Below are 20,463 nucleotides of genomic sequence, written 5' to 3' on the forward strand. Positions count from 1 at the left end.
GGTATTAAGCGACTGTTTTCAATATTGATCATGATAAGAAATGTTTCTTGAGCAGCAAATCAGTATATGAGAATGATTTCTGAAGGATCATGTGACGCTGAAGACTGCAGTAATGATGCTGAAAATTCAGTTTTGACATAACAGGAATGAACTGCATTCAAAATATTACAATAGAAAGCAGTTATAAATGTTTCACAATATTTTCTGTTTTTACTGACTCCAAACCTTAGACTGCTAGTGTAGATCAGACAATATTAGTTTGAACCCCCTCATACTTCTGAGTCATGAACTTCAAAACCATTGCAATACTCACAATTTTATATCAGCGTAAATTGTGAATATTCAATTTGGTGCCCAGCCCTAGCTGAGATGTAACATATGACAGCTTATCTGGTTTGCATCACAAAGGGAAATGGAAGAGGAACTGCAAGCAGATGTAAATGGGTTGGTGGAGAATATTCAAATTTAATTAGATATTAAACATTTCTCTGTTCTGGTACGTCCTCACTGTGAGCTTGACAGTCTCTTTCGTGGATGTTTTTAAATTTAGATCTGTTGAGCTATTTTTATGAACTTATAATTACCATCTCTTGCTTTCCATGTTCATACATGCTGCTTAATATATTTTCTGCACTGATAAGGGAAATCTGCAGCAAAAGTGCAGTCACATTAGCAAAACTTTGGCAAAATAACATGGGCAAAGATGGTCAGTTGTCAGTGTATTGATGCATGAAGCACCGCTTACTCAGGTCATTTCCAAACTAAGTCGTTTTTTGTTGGTCATTTTCTGTCCAAAGTTAACCAAATGTGTGGGGAACACGTCCATCACTAAAAATGCCCAAACCCATCAGATTCCTAATGCACCAGCAGAATTTTGCCTTACAACGGTAAATGTGTTCACACTCTTATGCAGAGAGTGTTACAGTCGTGCTGAAACTACAAGCATTATCAAATGAATCAATATTTTTAATAAATGAACATGCGAAGGTGACTGCAAAATTTGTGAATGACAACCGTTCCACTTCTGCAGAGAGTTTTCTCTCGAGTTCTTCAGGTTCGTAATCCATGTGCTGACCTGCTAATCCGACACACAACAACAACATCTGACAAAATGATACAGGAACTCTTGCTTTTGATTTATGTAATGCAGGCTGTCAGTGCCAAAGATCAATACATTGTCAAGCATTAAGCTGTTGTTATTCCACACGTCAGCCCATAATGCCTGTGGAGTGGGTTGTTTATTGTGTTTTATTGCATGAGTCTTCCATTGGCGTGTCTAGTGCAGTGAGACTCCCACAGAGACTCCCGTCCTCTTGCCCAGAGCTCCAACAAAGAGCCACAGCTCTTGCTCACTAATGGAGCCCACAGGATCCTCACCTCCTGCTCTCCTCCCCGCTGGCAGTATCCCCTCTGCCCCGGGCTTTATTCAGACCCCTCACGCCTCTTAAAGCACATTACTCATCCTCACAGAGAGCACGAGGCTCTCACAGAAGCCCTTTCTGTGGTGAAATCAAAGGGATGGTGGTGTGGAGACCAATCAATCCAGAAGAATAACACAATCCTGAGGAGATCAGGATAATCTGGTCCTTTTCTCCCATCTGTTGTTGGTGGTGTATCTGAGCACCGGTGTACCACACCTGACGCAGTGCAGGCGAATGAAGGGTCTCAGTTTGACATGGTAACCTCCTAATGGGTCAGCAGATGGACAGTCTTTAGGCCTGTAGGCCTGTAGGTGTGAAGGGTTGACCCTGGCAGCTTGCGCTCAATGCACCCACAGCTTAAGAGCTTCCTGAAACTGGATCTGTGCCCCTGAATCTTCTGCCTCATGTTTCCTCAAGTCTCTCATTCTTAAAAATAAAGCTTCTTTTTGGCATTGATGGTTCCTTGAAGAACATTTAACAACCATGGAAACCTTTTCATTGAACAAAATGTTCTTCATATTAAGAAAAAGTGGTTCTTTTAAGAACTGTTCACTGAAAGGTTCTTTGAGGAACCCAAAATAGTTCTTCTATGGCTTTCCTGTGAAAACCCCGTTTTGGAATATTAAAATAAAGGTTTCAAAAAGGGATTCCAATTGATTCCATGCGTTGATTCCAGCGAAGAACCCTTTTTGGGTTCCTCAAAAAAACTTTCAGTTAAGTTTTTTCTTTGTGTGAAGAACATTTTAATAATATAACTGAATTTTCATCATTTAATAACTGAAAGGTTGTTTGGGGGACCAAAAATCTACTACTGTGGCATCATGCCGAAAACCTCTTTTTGGAACATTGAATTTTAACAGTGACATTTGCCGCATTTTCACTGAAATTACCCAGAACAATTGTACCAGGAACTTTTTCCCTCCAGACCTGTTGCTTTCTGCGTTTCCACAGCGGTCTGAAGTACCGTGAAGATTAGACAAATAGTTTGGTGACAATACAAAGTACGCAAATTTCGGACTTGGATCCTCGGTAATTCGGACTTTGAGTTCGACTCGAGAGTGTAATCTCCCGCGGACGGGACGGCGCAAGTCCGTAATTCTGCAAACAGCAGCATACTTGATAACATCAGTCAGCTCGCCTTGCCTACTGCAATTTTGCTCACTGTATATTTACAATAAAACTGTAAATATAGATAAATTGAATAAAGTCCAAAGATTGCCTGTTAGATTTACCCAAAAACGAATTATAGTTTGTTTAACCACTAAAGAGACTTCAGAGCCAGCTGCAAATTACTTTTAAAAATGGCGCTGTCTTTATAAATAAACCACAGATTTGAGTTTTAAACAACTACATTCTCGCCTGAAATACTTTTAAAACTATATTTCATGACACAATAACAGTAATATTTTGAAAATTATCAGAATAAATGGTGGTTGAAATCACAATGCTGCGTGAACTCAACCACTCAGCATGTTTAGCGCCCAAGTCCCGCCCCCGAAAGTTCCAAAACTTTGAAAAAGTACAACCTTGTGAGCAGGGACTTTAGCCGTGTTTCCACTGCTGGATCTTTACCACTGATCTATATATGACTGCATCGCTCATCGTGTTCTAAACTGCCAACCGGTGTCAGTGAAGCCACCGGAAGTGTTCGAGCGCCATTTTACTAATCCCTGAAAGTCCCTGCTCTCGAGGTAGTACTTTTTCAAAGTTCCGGGACTTTCGTCCAAAATCTTTGGTCTTTATTCAATTTATCTATATGTTAAAATGAAAATAATATGATATTTCGTTTCATTGTAATGTAGGCAATATATATATATACATTTCCCTGAACTAAGTACATTTCTGTGGCTATTATTATGTTTAAATGAAAATGAAAAGAGGCAGTGGTATCTGATATCATATTTCGTCTTATTGTAAATATATAGTCAGGAAAAATTGCAGTAGCCAAGGTGAGCTGACTGATGTTATCGCTGCTGTTTGCAGAATTACTGGATTTGCGTCGTCCCGTCTGCGGGAGGTCACACTACGTCCCCAGACTATTTGCCTAATCTTCACGGTACTTTAGACCACGGTGGAAACGCAGAGAGCAACAGGTCTGCGGGGAAAAAGTTCCTGGTACAATTGTTCCTGGTAATTTCGGTGGAAACGCTGCATTTCTGAAGGGCATTTTCTTACCCAGAACATGAAGTGTTAATGGTGTGAAGGGCTGGACTTGCAGTCATGAGAGTGTCATCATGCCCTGTTGTGATCTCCTAGGCGGTGGTCACACATAGCAGTGATTTCCTGGGGTCAGTGATGGTCATGTGACTTTATCTGCTGTCCATGATATTATAAAGTCCCAGAGATTAGGTTATATGGTAGGAAGGAGATGTGTGTGGGATGCAAATGCAATCATTTGCATTTAACTGAACAGTTTAACCTGAACAGTACTAAATGTATGATTTATTTTGGCTATAATTTGCATATATCAGTCTTTTCCTTATATAATGGAAACCATGTTGGCATACAAACCTCTGCAGTATAAACACTATTATTCAAAAGTTTGGGGTCAGTTCTTTTTTTAAGAATTTGATACTTTTATTCAGCAAGGCCACATTAAATTGCTTAGAAGTGACAATAAAGATATTTATATTGTTACAAAATATTTATATTTCAAATAAATGAGTTTTTTTTTTTACTTTCTATTTATCAAAGACTGCTGGAGAAAACAAGAATACTGGTTTCCACAAAAATATTAAGCAGCAAAGGAGTTTCAGCACTGATGATAATAAGAAAATGCTTACTGAGCAGCAAAGCAGCATATGAGAATTATTTCTGAAGGATCATGTGACACTGAAGACTGGAGAAATGATGCTGAAAATTCAGCTTTACCACCACAGGAATAAATTACATTTTTTAATTAAAATTGGAAAACAGTTATTTAAACATTATTATTTTGTAGTTTTACTTATTTTCTGTAAAAGATTAAAATGCAAAAAGCATTTTTCAAGGTAAAATGTAAGATAAGGTCAAGGGTCTGCTACACTTTGAAATGTCAGTCACGGATAGAGGCCTACTGTTTCAGTTACTATTTTGAAAAAAAAAATGTAAGGCAGTGTACCTTGTGAGTATGTTGTGTACCATTTCACACATATCACAAAAATGCAAATGCATGGAAAACTTCGAGACCACATGTATAATTAGAGAAATGTCCTGACATTTGTCACAGTGCAAACATTGTTCTTTTTTCCACCAAATGTGTCACCTCTGCAAAGCTGTTGCTAAGATGTTTTTATTCAAATCCTGTGCACCGCTCTATCATGTGAATCTAAATTCAGCCTCTGTGATCTCGACCTGCACCTGCGTCTCATGAAAACGATGACTAAATTAAGAAATCCCTGCGTGGCCACCTGAAAAGCTGCAGTTCCAGTCCCACCATCAACCCCGACAATACAGCCCCTTCAAATGACCTGCTCTGAGTTACCGTGGAAACATTGGTCCCTGTGTCAGCCAGGCTAGATCATTTAACCCTTTCAGTCTGTTTTTCTTAGTTCCTGAATTGAAATGCTTATGGCGTCACCTTCCATGGTAACATTTAGGCTGTTTTTGTAATATAATTTATACAGCACTCATGAAGACTATTAGTCTACTAGTCAATCTGGTGCATTATTGAACTCACAAATGGTTTTATTTCCCAGCTTAGAGAATATGATGCACATTCTTTTTTTGGGGGGGACATGCTGGAAATGTCAGTCTACAGTAGTACCATTTCAGTTTTTCTACTTATTTTTTTTTAATTCAACGTTACTTGCATTTTTTTTTTTTTTTTTTTTGCAGTTGCAATTAGTATGTGATCTGGGTATCTCCATTTAAAAAAATGTCTGTTTCTTTTTCATATTGAGTGGCTTCTCTGAGGGTCTTACTGAAATGTTGTGGATTTTAAATATTTTTATAGCTTGCAGCAAAGATCACATGCTTTCGATTTGTATTTCTGTCTTTTAGATACTGAAGCTCCTTCTTTGTACAGTGTAGTGTCCTTTCAGTTACAATTTTAGGCTCCTTGAACTTCAATAAATGACTTTTTTGTTGTTTCAATAACTCAGCAGATGGGATCAACATCATTTTGCAAACTGCTGTTCCAGCAATAACTCTAAACAAAAGCCTCATTGATGGAGCGGCCACCAGCTTAAAAAAATTAAAAAAAAATTGAGTTGAGATCTCAGGAGAAAGGGGTAAGCTTTCAAAACAAACTCTGGGAGCTGTGCTCAAGCTTCATGACAATTACCCAGATGAAGTCATATCACTTAACAAGAAGGAAAGTGTGTTTATCATTGCTTTGCCACTTAAAGAGAACTAATATTTCTAAATGTTTCTTTTCTAGAATTAAAAACAATTCACTGACAAGAGTTTCATAGTCAAACCGTATTTATTTCCGTTTTTCATTTGTACCCATGGCACATGAGGAAACATAACCATAATATCAAAACAATATAAAAAGACATTTGTAAAGTCTTTACAAAGTATAATGTGGAATGTCTTTTTTTCCCCCCATAATAGCCTTTTAAGGCACAGTCATTATCATTCCCTTAGCAATGGGAGATCATTATCATGTGAAATGATAGCTCTGCTCTTAAATAATGAGCAGTTAAGCTTAGAGTGGCTCGGTTAGTTTGATGCACACCTGAAAACCAATTAAGCACCAGTTTAACCTCAGGTTTCAATCTTTAAGCAATCTTGTGTGAAGTGTTAATGTCTTAATTTTGGCTTTTTCTCCAAGGTGTAATGTGTATAAAGGAATGAGGTTTATGATAATGTCTGTGCCTACTCAGAAACAACAACAAAAACAACAACAACAAAAAAAAGTGTTAGGTGACTTTTTTCCAGATTCGACCACTGCACAAGTCCAGTGAACCCAGACCCGCCATTCCTTTGAGAATTGTCCAGTTTAAGAGGGGAAAAGTGGTTTCATTTAGCATAAATACTGTGTTGAACCTGCAACAACATACCTTACGTCAGTATCTTCACACACAATGTAACGATGACATCACTTTCGAGTTGCAGAAAACAATTTCCACTTTAATATCTATACTTTATTCTTTTTTCCCACCCATTTGCAATTCCAGGCGTAACCCTTATTTTGAGATGAGGGACTGTATGGTACCAACCCAGTTCTCTTGGTTTTCCTCTTTTTAAACATTAAAATTAATTCTAATGGCACAGATTGTGTGGCAGTACACAAAGCACTGCGGTACTTCAAACACGAAAACAAAACAGTTTAGCTCCTCGCCTTTTCAGTGGCCTGAGAGCTTCCTTCATAACTCTGTCAAGTGTATGAAAAGAAAAAAAAAAAAAAACTAAACATTCATACATTTACCTGTAAATATTGCCTTAGTCCTCGGGTCATGAGGGTAGGTACTTATGACTGGCAATACAGTGGGAGGCATTACATCATCAATAGCTCAATATCAATAATAACATTTCGCTGTGTGTTTATATTAAGAGTGCGAGGCTCATACAGGACTGTGCAAAGACTAGGAAGAGGGATCACGCTACAATCTGGTACATCAAAATCCTGTGGCTCAACGTGCGGCGCTGCATAGTCGATCTTCCAGAGACGGAAGCGACTTGTTGATTAGTATGACAGATTAAGAGATGACATTAGATGTGCGTAACCACACAATACAAATTTGGATGCCAGTTAAGTTCCAGAAGTCCCAGTTTTGGCCACTTGTCATCAATGAAAACCGCACAACACTGCGGTGATGCTGTGGCACACAAACCCTGAAGTATTTAGACAGAATCGAGTATACGTGACTAGAAGTAAGACCCTTCACCTTTGGGTTTCTCTCTGCTATAGGCCTGTGTGCTCACTCGTATTCAAAAACCATATTCAAAATGCATAAAAGAAAGGGAAAAACTGAAAAGAAAAAGCCACAGTGGTTACTTAAGTGCTTTTAGTACTCCCACAGAGTGGAGGTGTCCAGATCGTCGGCGTTGGCCTTCAGAACACCTGCGTGATCGCCCTTCAGATATTTCCCCTCGGTTGACTTGATAGCCACTTTGTTGTAGTCGCAAAACTCGAGGAAGAAGTCCACCGGGGTGTCGCTACTGCTGAGCACGTTCGACTCACTGCCCACCATCCAGTATTTCCCTGTGGAGTCTGAGAGGAGATTCAAGGCATCAAGAAACGTCTTAAAACCTGGCTTTTCCTTTCCAAAGAGAGAGTCTAAATTAAGAACATTAAAGTGCAAACAAACCTCGCAAGCTATAGGCTCCATCTCTGAACTCCAAACCAAAGACATCATATGATGAGCGGTTGGAGTCCAGGGTGCCGGTCACCTTCCTGCAGCCAATGAAGCCATGCTCCCCTCTCAGCACGATGAGGGGCCTATTGATGAGCTTCATCAGGAACTCCTCGGTGTCACCTGAAAAAACAATTTTTCTAAATTGAGACTCACAAAGGCCAAGCGGGAATATGATTGTGCTATTGAAGTGCTGCACTTAACATCTATCTCTCAACACGTTTACTAAATCACTGCAGCATTTCCAAACAAATGGTTGAAACGGGGGAAACTGTGTGCAACACCCCACCCCACCTGCTGTGTCAATAGTGGCAGCCAGCTGTCCGTTCTTTTTGGCAGCCACATATTTTCCATTGCTGGCACGCAGGGTTATCTTCTTCCCACGCCACTCAATGTCAAAGTAGCAGTTAGGAGACCTGGTTGTTGTAGAGATTATACATTAAACTATGAAATATAAAAGATACTCCAAAGCAAAACGATTATCAAAAATTAAAAAATGATGCATGAGGTTTTACCACACCACAGATTCTGCATGCTTGCATTTTGTTTCATTTACAGATTTTGTATAATTTATTAATTTTTTGTTTGTGTTTAATGCCACACGAACATTGAAATGTATTAACTGAAATGTATTAATTCTGATGTTGAACAAAAAAAAAAAAAAAAAAACTGATAACAGATAAAAGTAGGCCTACTGCTTATAGATTTATTTTAAATGATTGCAAGATACCCTTTACAATCTAATTAAATGAATGTTGTATAGTTAGTGCAAGACATTAAAAAACAGGCCCACGAACAGGCATAGATTCTTTAATCTAAAGACTGTTAGTATGAAAATACTGACAATACTAAGCTCTCTTCATGATGGCATGTTCCTGTGATTCACACTCACTTAGTAGAGGCAGTGCACTGAAGGCCACCATTAGCTGTGAGGGTCCAGTATTTGCCAACGCAGGTCCTGAAGGCACACTTCTTCGTGTCCTTACTGATTTCCATCTGGAAAGTCTCCTGGTCACCTTCTTCATCCTGGTTGGCCGAGAGGTCCATGCCTGTCAAACACAAAAACACAGTATACTGTAAACCACATTATAACCACCACCAAAGCCCTGGCTTTCATCAGTGTGAGCACACAACACATCTTAGATCTGGATCAGCCATGCTGAGTGAGTAGAGAGCTCGGCAGTTTTAGGGATGCTGATCTTTGAGATTACTTGACTAAAGAGTGTTGAATGCTAAGGACTATTACTCTGGCAATTGCTTTGGCCTCCACACACACACACACAGACAGAGTTAATCCCCTTAAGAATTTTTGACTGTCATATATGCCAGGATGCTTAGTGGGAGGCTTCAGGACAACAATAGTCACTGCATCCGGTTAGCAGTTTAGATTCATGGATCATTCATGTATTAGATTCAAGCTCAGTGAAAGACCAGACCACCAGTCCTCTACTGCAGGAAATCTGATTAAACTCCATTGTGTGCATTTAGACACACAGTAATCAGATACATTTTGCATTTATGGTCTTTGGAGAGGAAAACAGAAGACAGAAATATTAAAGCTACATGAAGACAAACATCTACAAGATGAAGTTACAGCTAGAATTTTTATGAACATTTACTCTGAGAATGAATCCTTCAATCCTTGGTTGGAGAAATCAAGAATCTTTTGGATTGCCATGGTATATTTTTCAAACATGCATGGTCAAACACGTCATCTATATTTAAAATGTTTAATTTTTCATGTTCCAGTTTCACCAAGCTCGTAATACAGCTATACAAAATTGCGTATTAGCACTGCTGCGGCCTGGCCTCTGGAAGGCAGATTGAGTTTCCCCCAAAAAATGCGTGCCTGAATGAGCAAGGAAAATAAATGGCCAAGATGAGAAACACATGGCTGCAAATGGAAGATCTGCAAAGGAGAATGACTAAGACGCCCGGAGACTGGCTCTAAATCAGTCTCAGACAGGACAAGAGGGGAAAAAAATTCCCCTCAATCATTCTAGGGAGGTATGCATCCTCACCCGACATTTAAATGGTTTGGGAGGATCTTTTAAGCCACCAGCAGACACACCCCCAACCCCCATCGCTCGACGCCTGACTACCAATGGTCGGTCCATCCACACGACAACTGCAGGGCTTCTATTCCCCAGTGAAAAGCCTTTAACCTTAGCTGCAAAATATTGTAGGGACATACATTTTGGATATTTTAAGTCAATTTCACAATTTTAGTGAATTGCCAAACACTCGGTCAACGGGGTCAAGCAGCTGCAATCAAATAGCAACACAGACAAATAATCCTCAAATGAATACAAAATAAAATGCAAGACACTGTTGGAAAACCATTTAAGCATTTACGCAATGACATACATCCAATGTCCTTGCCACAAAGGAAGGAAGAGCAGGCAAGCGAGCAGACTCCTAATCTTTTAAGACAGATGCATTTAAGCGAGAGTACATCAGTGTTTTTTGTGTGTGCTGAAATGGCTAAACTTGTGCATAGCAAGGCTCCATTGTTCTGCGTGCTGGGCTGCCTAAAGACTCTCAGCAGCTGGGCTGCATGGTGAGATGGGGCCCAGAGCATGCTGTCTTTGTTCTCCTTCTACCCTCAGCACACGCCTGAAATCTCGGCCCCCTTACAAATTCTCTCAAAGGGACATGACACAAACATTGAGTCTTATTCTCTAAGGATTGTATCCCTGAAGGCAAATATTTGATCTAGGCAAGCATGAGCATTGGAGGGGTCTCGATGTAGTACAATGTTCTGCATCATAATTAAGTCCAGATCACTGTAAGCAAATGGCATGAACTGCTTTTTAAGAATAGATGCAATCTTGCACTACCACAAGGCTAAATGAAATCACAAACATAAAAGAAGTAAAGTCTAAGAAACAAAGGACATATAGAAGAGCCGATCATGACCTGCAGAGACCACGTGCCTTTTGGCACAGGCCCAACACACTGGCACTTTCCTGCCTCATCTAGCAATACTGGTAAAACAGAGCTGGGATCCCAGACATCCTCACATAATGATGCCATTTATATCTTTCAATTTAATTTTTTTTCAATTTAGCAGTTATTAAAACAGAGCAGATCATCTCATTTCATTTTCAGCAGTAATAGGGTAGCAAAGCTGTAATGGCAACGCTGAAAAGCGTGATATTTCACCAATGCAGCGTATAGCACTGTATAATTTGATCTATTATTTCAGTCTGGCAGTCTCAGGTCAATTCTTCTGGGTGTTTACAGTAATGATTGCCTTCACTCTCAACTTAATTACAGCACACTGGCCTCTCCAAACTACAGGCGCTATGGAATTTACAGAAGAATGATTGAGCAAAGCTGCAGACAAGGGCTTGAGTATTGATTTCATTCTCAGCTAACAGATTTCTATCATGACAATAACTAGAGTACTGTAACCCACAGAGAGTCCTCAGACAGGAAAAAATAAAAAATAAAATAAAAATGGAAGCAAAATGGAGATGCAGTAGACCAAATTTCAGGATCTTCAAAGTAAAGAATATGGATTTTTTTTTCTTTTCCCGCATTTGCACTGATCCACCCCTGGGCTCTGCCCATTTCCACACAACCACAAGAAAAGGAAAATAGTGAAATACCTATAATTAAGAACGAGCTGTAGATAATTATGGAGGATTTACAGGAACCCAACTTTGACTGATGTACTCTTGCATAAACGAGCACATAAGTAACCGACAATAAAGCAGCATGGTTTACCTTGCCTGGTGGACACATTCCTGTCGTTGCCAGCGGTGAGGACCACTTGAGGGTGGCTCTGCTCCAGAACAAAAAGCTCATCTTTGCCAACCTTCGAGCTCTTGCCGGACTTCATGGTTCCACTGGGACCAGAGGGAGCCAGGTACTTCCCAGTGCAGTCTCTGAAGGCAACCTTCCCGGACCTGAACTCCAGCGTGTACCCTGTGTTCTTGTCAGGGTTTGGGGACAGGCTTCCGTCGTTCTTCAGGAACCGGTTGTCGGATGTCTGTAAGTGGTACCTCTGGTCCTGGAAGACCAAGGTGATGAGGGAGTCGACGCCCCAGGGAACGTCTCGGTCAATGGCGATCTCGCTCTGCTCGGTGCTCAGGTGCGCGTATCTTTTCCTGGTGACGCTGAAGATGTTGACCTGGGGGTGCATGGCAATGTGCACGCTCCATTTCTCTGCGATGGAGATAGTCTGGGCGAAGCAGGTGATTCTGTCCTCGGTGCCGCCCAGGTAGCGCTTGTGAGGCTCAGACTGCAGTGACCAGCGCCCATCATCATGTGCAGTGATCACGAACCGACAATCCTCGCTCGGGGTCTCGCTGTCACCCGTAACGTTGCCGTCTTTGTCAGCTGCGATGTATCTCCCCAGATGGCTCTTCAGGTAGAACGTGCTCGAGTCGTCGCCGTTCTGCTCCAAGGTCCAGATCTGTTTCTTCTTCATGCTGGTGGCTGATGCATTGATCTTGAAGCCGAACGTTTCAGCCGTGAGGTATTTGTTCCCACAGTTGATCAGTCCGAATTGGATTTGGAGCATGTCGCTGGTTCCGTTTGCAGACATGATTCTTCTCGGCCTTGCTGGAATGGGTTCTGCTGGTGCACCGTGGATGATGTTGACGGGTCTCTTTGTTTGAAGGCGAGCGTGCGCGCGCCTCTCTCTCTTTGCAGCCTCACATCGCGAGCGCACAGACACAGCTGTGGCTTTTATACAGATGAGTGATGTCACGCGCGCCGTCCCGCCTTTCTTTATCACGCTCTCACAGCCCAAAATGAGTTGATAAAACACAGAATTGGATAATATTCTCAGCAGTGAAAGAGTTTAACTAAGTACTTGCGCTGAATCTATTGCGTAAAATAGACGCGAGCATCCTCGCGTGCTGGATAGATGTCGAAATCTCGCGTGCACTTGAAAGAATACTTCATTCAAAAATGAACGTTCTAAAAAAAAAAATTACGCACACTTATGTCGTTCTAAACCTGTCCAAAACCCATTGGATTATATTTAAACTGTATGGACAAAAAGAGGGACATTTTTCAACATAGGCTATGTGAACCTGGACCACAAAACCATGGTCAGTTTTTTTAAACTGAGATTTATACATTATATGAATAAATAAGCTTTCCATTGATGTATAGTTTGTTAGGATAGGACAATATTTGGCCGAGGTACAGCCCATTTGAAAATCTGGAATCGCAAAAAAAAAAGAAAAGAAAATTCAAAATATTGAGAAAATCGCCTTTAAAGTTGTCCAAATGAAGTTCATAGAAATACATAGGCTACTACTAATCAAAAATTAAGTTTTGATATATTTACGGTAGGAAATGTACAACATATCTTAATGGAACATGATCTTTACTTAATACCCTAATGATTTTTGGCATAAAAAAAAGATAATTTTGACCCATACAATGTGTTGTTGGCTATTGCTACAAATATACCTGTGCTTCTCGGGACTGGTTTTGTGGTCCAGGGTCACATATCTTCTTTTGTGTTCCACAGACAGAAAAAAAAAAAACAAGTTTGGCAAGACATGAGGGTGAGTAAATGACGACAGAGCAGTAAGTGGTGTAAAAAAGTAGTACTATTTTAAAATTGGTAAATTTTAAGGAAAAAAAATTGACGGCAAATACCATACCAGATCTTGGTATATGGGTTACATAAATGTACAAATAATGTTTATGCTGCATGATGAGTCTCTCAGCAGTTGTTTTACTTCAGGACAAATGCCACTTTGCCGGCCAGAGAGACGATGAGGAAACACAATGCAGTGTTTATTCTGCATAAAGATATATTCACAGGCTGCACATGTTGGTCAGTGGGTTCAGGAAGGTCTAGTCAAATAAACAGCAGCTTCATCCAAATACCACTGGCACTGTTTCAACAGCAGCACACAGGCATGAGAAAATGATGCAGGACAAACATTCCACAGTGTGTGTCTGTCTTTGTAGTTACTATGACTCTTTCATATGACTTATAAATCACATATTCATTAAAAATGCTTGAAATGTCTTCATTGGCATATATTTATTACAGGAACTATGCAAAATGCCTTAGTGTAAATACACAAGCACATTAGAGCTTTTTGGAAAAATCATCTATAGGGATTTCAATAAAAACAAGTTTCATTTAAAAGGGCAAATGCTAATATGAGATTATTTAATGAAACAAATGCATTTTGTGTAGAGTAACTGGATCAGACCATGAGCCACCAGTTTTATTTGCATGTCAGATTAGATATTCATCAGGCATATTAGTAGGAGGTGAATATAAGGGTGTTTGAAGGGGAATTTCCAAAACAACATACAATATGTACAGTTATTTATGCTTATTCATCTTGAGCAGTTTAAAGTATAAACAGGTAAAAAAAAAAAATGTGACAGTACATCTCTAAAAAGTAAAGTAGTGGATTCTGGCGTATAATTAGAAAGGTTTGCAGAAAAAGAGTTGTGTCAGGGAGATGTTTCTGTTTTATTGCATAATGATTTTTGTTATTTGTATTAATATTACTGAAACATTTTAGTGGTTTGGGTGAAAACAAATATTCCTATAAAAAAATATTGTGTTCACACTAAAAATTCCACAAAGAAAAAGTGCACTTCAAATACCTGGATAATGCGCTTAACTGACTGACTAACTAATTAACGAACTAACTGAATAAAAATAAATGTGTAATGTTAAACTCATGCATTCAACTGCAACAGCTTTACTGAGTATCAGAAGGCTATCAGGTTTTTCGATGCTGGATGACAAAATAATCTTATGAAACATATACACTAGAGAGTTTAGAACACACAACACAGTGCATAGTAAAAGTGCACAGTGTATATAGTACGTCATTTGGGACACAACTAGAGAGAGAAAGAAAGAGAGATAAAATCCTCAAATTCCAGTCAAATACAATTTAGCCCCCATTACTTATCTGGGATGATTAACGAGCTGAGAATGGCCCTCTACTTTACAAAAATGTAAAAGGAAACGGCCATTTAGCAAAGCCATCTCCCTTTTTGATCCTAATGCATAATGGAAGACAGTTGTGGCATTTGTCTAGGCTGATGTTTGCCTAAAGAGATTAAGTGTAAATCACTGCATGTCTACCACACAGAATTTCACCTTAATCCTTCAAAAAATTGGGAGGTTAAAGCTACACCCATAATGCTGGATTCTGAATAGGTGGGAATCTGTCTGCATTTCTAAGTGAAAGCTATCTTTGTTAACAGTGTGAAGCCAGAGCAGTTTCCATGGAGACGATACTCCAATCTGCTGTGCTAAAATAAACCAAGGTCTGCAGCGTTAGCACAATGAAAGCTGATCACAGCAAAGCAGACACAAGAGGACTTTCAGACACAGAATCTGTAGAAAGCAATCTGATATTGGTCAAAACATCTTATCAGAAATGGTTCTTGCACCAACATGTGTTTCAATAAGGATTCACATCACCATGAAATTTTTAATCTTAATAAAACCTCAATAAGCACACTGAGAAAATAAAATATTTTCTCAGTGTGCTTATTAAAGCTTTTATTAAATGGACAGTTCACCCAAAATAACAATTTGCTTAATATGTACTCACCCTCTGGCTATCCAGGATGTAGATTGTAGCTTGTTTCTTCATCAGAACAGATCTGAAAAAAATGGCCTTAACATCACTTGTTCCCCAATGTATTCTCTGCAGTGAAAGGGTGCAGAATCAGGAGAGAAATATGCACGGACCAAGCACTGTTTACAACTATTGAAAAACAAGTATGCTGGTGGGTTTTCTTGTAAGAGGACAGCTGGGAATTGATTTTCTTTTTATGGAGAATGGACTCAAGTGGTTTCAAGTTAAAACCCATTAATGATGGATTTGTTTCTTACAAAGATGCAGCTGATAGACTGGAGTTGTTTAATATTATTGTGATGTTTTTATCAGCTGTTTGGACTCTCATTCTAACGACACCCATGCACTGCAGAGGATCTATTGGTGAGCAAGTGATGAAATGCTAAATCACTCCAAATCTGTGGATTTAATAATAACAACATCATCTACATTGTAACAACATCAACTACATTGTCTGATGGGGATACATTTTCAGCAAATTTTCATTTTTGAGTGAACTATTTCTTTAATGAAAGACTCAATAAGCACACTCAGAAAGACAAATATATTAAGTAGCACACAGCAACTCAAAGCAACGACTGTGGCCCTGCTGTGTATAATGTTCTGTCTGATCCAAACAGAGTCTTTTGTGTGCTGAGATTGTGTTGCTGAGAGAGGATAGTGGGGTGGGCATGAGCTGGCGGCGGCTGGTTATGAGAGGCTGACTTTGCAGATGCCTGAAGCCATGCAACATGGCAACAGCACACAAACCCTTGTGTGGCTGAACGCTCAGTCACTCTCTCTCCAAACAGCAGATGTGCACATGGAAAACTTTATAAACATTTTGTATCGCCTCTCTTTCACTTGAAGAATATGAGGAAAAGGTGCAGTGCCCAGCGTTTTAATGCTATGCTGCAGTACTGCGTCAGTATGCGACCTGGCAGCACTCTGAGCAGATGCAGACTCCTCCAGCACCCACATCCTTGACACGCACACCCCTCTGGATCCCAGCCAATCGGACAGAGCTGCTGACAGACACAGCCTCGTGTAGCCCCTCCCTTGAAGTCTGAGTCCATCAGAGTCTGCATTACAGAGCTTCTTTGTGTTCACCATGATGAGTAATTTCTAATTTCAGCAGCACATTTACCTCCCGGGCACTAGAGACTTCACTAGTCGACAAAATAAGCAAAACAGTTGTTACTGTGCAAATGCTGCTGCCAGTTTTGTACTTTGCATGTGGTCCTAGACATCCACAACAAAGGTGATTATGTTACAATAAACACACCATACAAGGGCACTAAAGGACTTCTGTGTTGGACAAATGTTCCTTTAAAACACAACATGAAACATTAGTCAAACCTGCTGTTCACACATTTGAACATTAAGGTCTAGTTCAACATTAACCACAAAGTTTGTCCTAATTTTGAACAGCTAAAATATATGATTCTAATATATATGAAATATTTTATAATTTAAAAAAACTAAAAGATTTGTTTTGCTAGAAAAGTGTGTTTGTGCTCTCTTCCCTTATAAAAAAGAAGCGTGCTTAATTGCACGGAATGTGCACTTGTAGTGTACTTCAATCTTCAAAGTATATTTTGCAGATACTATAATATTAATAAAACAAAAGGCAATTTGTGTACTTAAATGTTTCTTAACACAATTAATTACAAATATATTTAAATATGACATACAAGTTTCAATAGAAAATACATTAAAGTATATTTTAGTTTACCAAAAATGCTTGTATATTCAGCAGTACACTTTAGTCATATTTCAAAGACAATAGAAGTAATTATGAAATTACATATAATATATGTAAGTCCTACTTAATTCAGGCAAAAAGCACTCTGAACTTAAGCTATCTGCACTGAATGTAAATGTAAACTATAATACATTTTCAGTTAATTGCACAACACACAATTAAGTGTCCGAAAACATTACATTTAGTTTGTATATATTCCTTTAAGGTATATTATTTCCGAAACTGTGTTCTTCTTTTTAACAAGGGTTTACTTAAGATAAATGCCATTTGGTTTGATATTTTGGAATCCTTTCATAGATTTTTATTTGTGCCTAAAATGTCCAAATATGTCTGTGATCACTGTATATCTCTTTACATGCCTCATGTGTTAAACGTGACACTGTCCTGAAACATGACGTGTACTGTGGATCTTTGTTGCACGTTAGCCTCTGGCTCAATAGCTCTTATTTTTGGACACCAAACCACAGTGGAAGAATCCAAGAGGATGTTAAGGGATATTTCCTGCATGGGCGTATGTTTCTGCCACACTTCCTTTTAACTCTGTTGAGGTGATATAGCAAGGCAAATCAGACAGAAACACATCAGAAGGTCATTGACCCAAATGTGGTGCATAAGAGCACTTTTTGCAGCTCTCCTCTTCTCCGCTGACTGAGCAATGACTGTCCTGTTTCCCACGGATCTGAACTGATAGCAGCCACTTCTCTGTGGAAAGTTTGCACTGACTCACTGACCTACATACAGTACAGTGAGATGCTCATAGTGAGTTAGGCATTGAATGCAATTGGCTCACACCTATACAACATGATGATCTGGCACAGACAAACTGGATACATCAAGCTAGAGCTAGTTGTGGTTTTATAATTTGTACAAAACTTAGATGTTTTTACATTTCTATTGACCATTAAGAGCAAAGGGGTTTATTAGAGGGCCAGATTTGTGCTATGCACAAATTAATAATGAGGCAGACTTCACCCCAAAGGAAATTATGTTCTTACAGAACTGAAACAGGAAATTAAAATAATATTGTTCCTTCATTATGAAGAGACCTGACATATCAAAGGGGCCATATATTATCCTTCTTGTTATAAAGCTATTCCCAAATAAATAAATAAATAAATGGACATGAAATATTAATCTGAGTTGGACTTATTTTTTATGTGAGAAAACAGAGACAGCAGAGTGATATGAGATATATGAAACTAGTACAGCTATGTAGGAAATCATTTACTTTGAACAGCAGTCCCAACAGTTATGCAGCTAGGGGCCGTTATACAAAAATTATTTTACAGCAGAATACAACGACTGATTAATCAGATTCCAGCATTCCATATAAACATGTAAAAAGTCTTTATAATGAACTTATAATTAAACTTAAATGTTTAATATTAATTTCATTTATGTGAAAAGTGGCAGTTTTAACTCTGCAGTAAATCTCATCTGCAGTACCATTTTCTGATGACTATTCCACATGCTGGAGACTGTGGAATGACATTGTTTTGGGCACAGGAAAAAGCAGAGGGACTCCAGGGATGGGGTGAGGGGAACAGAGAGAGAGCAAGGGTAACCTTCACTGTCCCCTCCCAAATCTACTTTATTTCATTATATACCTTTTTTAATCTTGCAAAACAAAACAAGTTATAAAAATGAGCAAGTTGCTCTTTGTAATACAATGAAAATGCACTGTGATCACTGGCAGTCAAGTTCTGATGCAATTTTTTTGTTTTGTGTATTTTTTAAAATTACACTATTCAACAGTTTGGATTCACTATTTTTTAAAGGAAATTAATACTTATATTCTGCAAGGATACTGACATATAATGTTACAAAAGATCTCTATTTTACACAAATGCTGCTCTTTTAAAATGTCTATTCATCAAATAACCATGGAAAAATTGCATCTCATTTTCCAAAAAAAAATATGAAACAGCACAATCGTTTTCAACATTAACAACGAGGAATGTTTCTTGAGCAGCAAATCAGCATATCAGAATGATTTCTGAAGGATCATGTGACACTGAAGACTGGAGTAATGATGCTGAAAATTCATGCCATCACAGGAATAAATTACATTTTAAAATATACTTAGCATGGTGAGCATAAGAGACTTCCTTTATGAGAAACCTTTGAACAGCAGTGTACATATTTGTGTTGGGATCTGAGTCACCACCTGGGTCTCCGTGCTGAATGACTAAATTAACACATCTTGCACTCATGATTGCTTTGATCATGTCTTATCTTGCCTTGCCTATCTTACCCAAGCGAGCTACAACTGGATTCCTCACAAAACAGCTGCATTGCGTCCCTGATTATATGTATTAGCTTTATTTAATTAAATGCACCAAGTCGTAAACAATCCACAATGTGATACTGGTCAAAAACACTGCCACCTAATCTGAATAGAATTCCAAATTGAAGAATGGCTTGTTTATGTCTGAGGAGCAGCACCAATGGATGTACTGCTACCCAACTGCAGCTCTCTCATCACAACCTCCTCTGTTCAACAAAAGACCACTGGGGAGCTCTCCACTCCTCCAGCAGCTGGGGTGAAAGGTCACAGGCTTGTTTTTGTGGAGGCCCAATCTGCTAGAGCACTTGCCTCCTCTTTCCCTCCAGCCATTGTCATGCTGACAGGAAAACGGTTGCTCAGCCTGAGCCAAAAGCAGCAAAGCCGGCAGAAAAAAACTCAGCTTCACCAAAAAGAGAGGCGGGAGTGAGTGTCCTGTTTAATTCATCACTCCGGCAGTGGTGGGTTAGCCCCTCCACCCGGACTTCAGCAGCAGTCGAAGTGCTGAATAACCGACGGGGCTGCCCTACATCTGTAGCAGGGGCACCTGGGCTCAGAGCGTGGCATAAGTGAGTCTGAGCCCGTCAGCGCTGAGACCGCAGGCAGCACAGAGAGCGCAATGAGAGTGCTAGAGATTACATTATGTGCAGGCAGATATAGGTCAGTCAGACCCTGAGACAGGGTGGCGAGGCAGGAGGGGGCGGTCGTGCTGCAGAGACATGTGGGGAGGGGTGACTGCAGTGTGCGCCACCGACCGCATGAACCAGAGTCAGTCGGGAGGTGGCTTCTGTACATGCAGATGCAAATCTTCCTCAATGTCAGGACTCAGCATGCAGGCTTTTCATTATGATGTCGAGCATCATAATCGCCTTTACTGATCCTGCTCCAATTCAGTAAATTAAATTTCATGACACACAAAAAGGGGTGCTGGATTACAACGCTGACATCATTTTTCAGATTCTGATATTGTGGTGCGTGATGCAGCAGATGGGGCATGCACTGAAATGCATTTACTTTTTTTTCTGTGCTCTTGTATGAAAATGTAAAAAAAAATATGCTTGTTTAAACTAATTTGTAGTACATTTTCACATATGTGACCCTGGACCACAAAACCAGTCATAAGGGTAAATTTTTCGAAATT

At 39.5% G+C, this 20,463-nt stretch overlaps 1 protein-coding gene across 1 annotated transcript; it reads right to left on the minus strand.

Annotated features, from left to right (window-relative positions):
* Window positions 1-5,807: 5,807 nt before the first annotated feature.
* Window positions 5,808-12,387, minus strand: LOC109092409 (fascin-like). Its single transcript, XM_042720139.1, has 5 exons — window positions 11,435-12,387; window positions 8,595-8,751; window positions 7,997-8,118; window positions 7,658-7,825; window positions 5,808-7,560 (listed from the first exon to the last, which is right to left on the minus strand). Exons 1-5 carry the CDS (start codon window positions 12,255-12,257, stop codon window positions 7,355-7,357), a joined length of 1,476 nt encoding a protein of 491 aa, XP_042576073.1. The 5' UTR covers window positions 12,258-12,387; the 3' UTR covers window positions 5,808-7,354.
* Between the last annotated feature and the right edge of the window lie 8,076 nt (window positions 12,388-20,463).

The sequence above is a fragment of the Cyprinus carpio genome, chromosome B3, assembly GCF_018340385.1.
Source record: "Cyprinus carpio isolate SPL01 chromosome B3, ASM1834038v1, whole genome shotgun sequence".
Classification (NCBI taxonomy): domain Eukaryota; kingdom Metazoa; phylum Chordata; class Actinopteri; order Cypriniformes; family Cyprinidae; genus Cyprinus; species Cyprinus carpio.

Excerpts from the sequence above, each read along its gene's own strand:
- LOC109092409 (XM_042720139.1), bottom strand. The coding sequence starts at position 12,257 with ATGTCTGCAAACGGAACCAGCGACATGCTCCAAATCCAATTCGGACTG. Across the intron at positions 8,752-11,434 it reads GAATGTGTCCACCAGGCAAG|GCATGGACCTCTCGGCCAAC; the intron begins GTAAACCATGCT and ends TGTGTTTGACAG. Across the intron at positions 8,119-8,594 it reads CAGTGCACTGCCTCTACTAA|GTCTCCTAACTGCTACTTTG; the intron begins GTGAGTGTGAAT and ends TACAACAACCAG.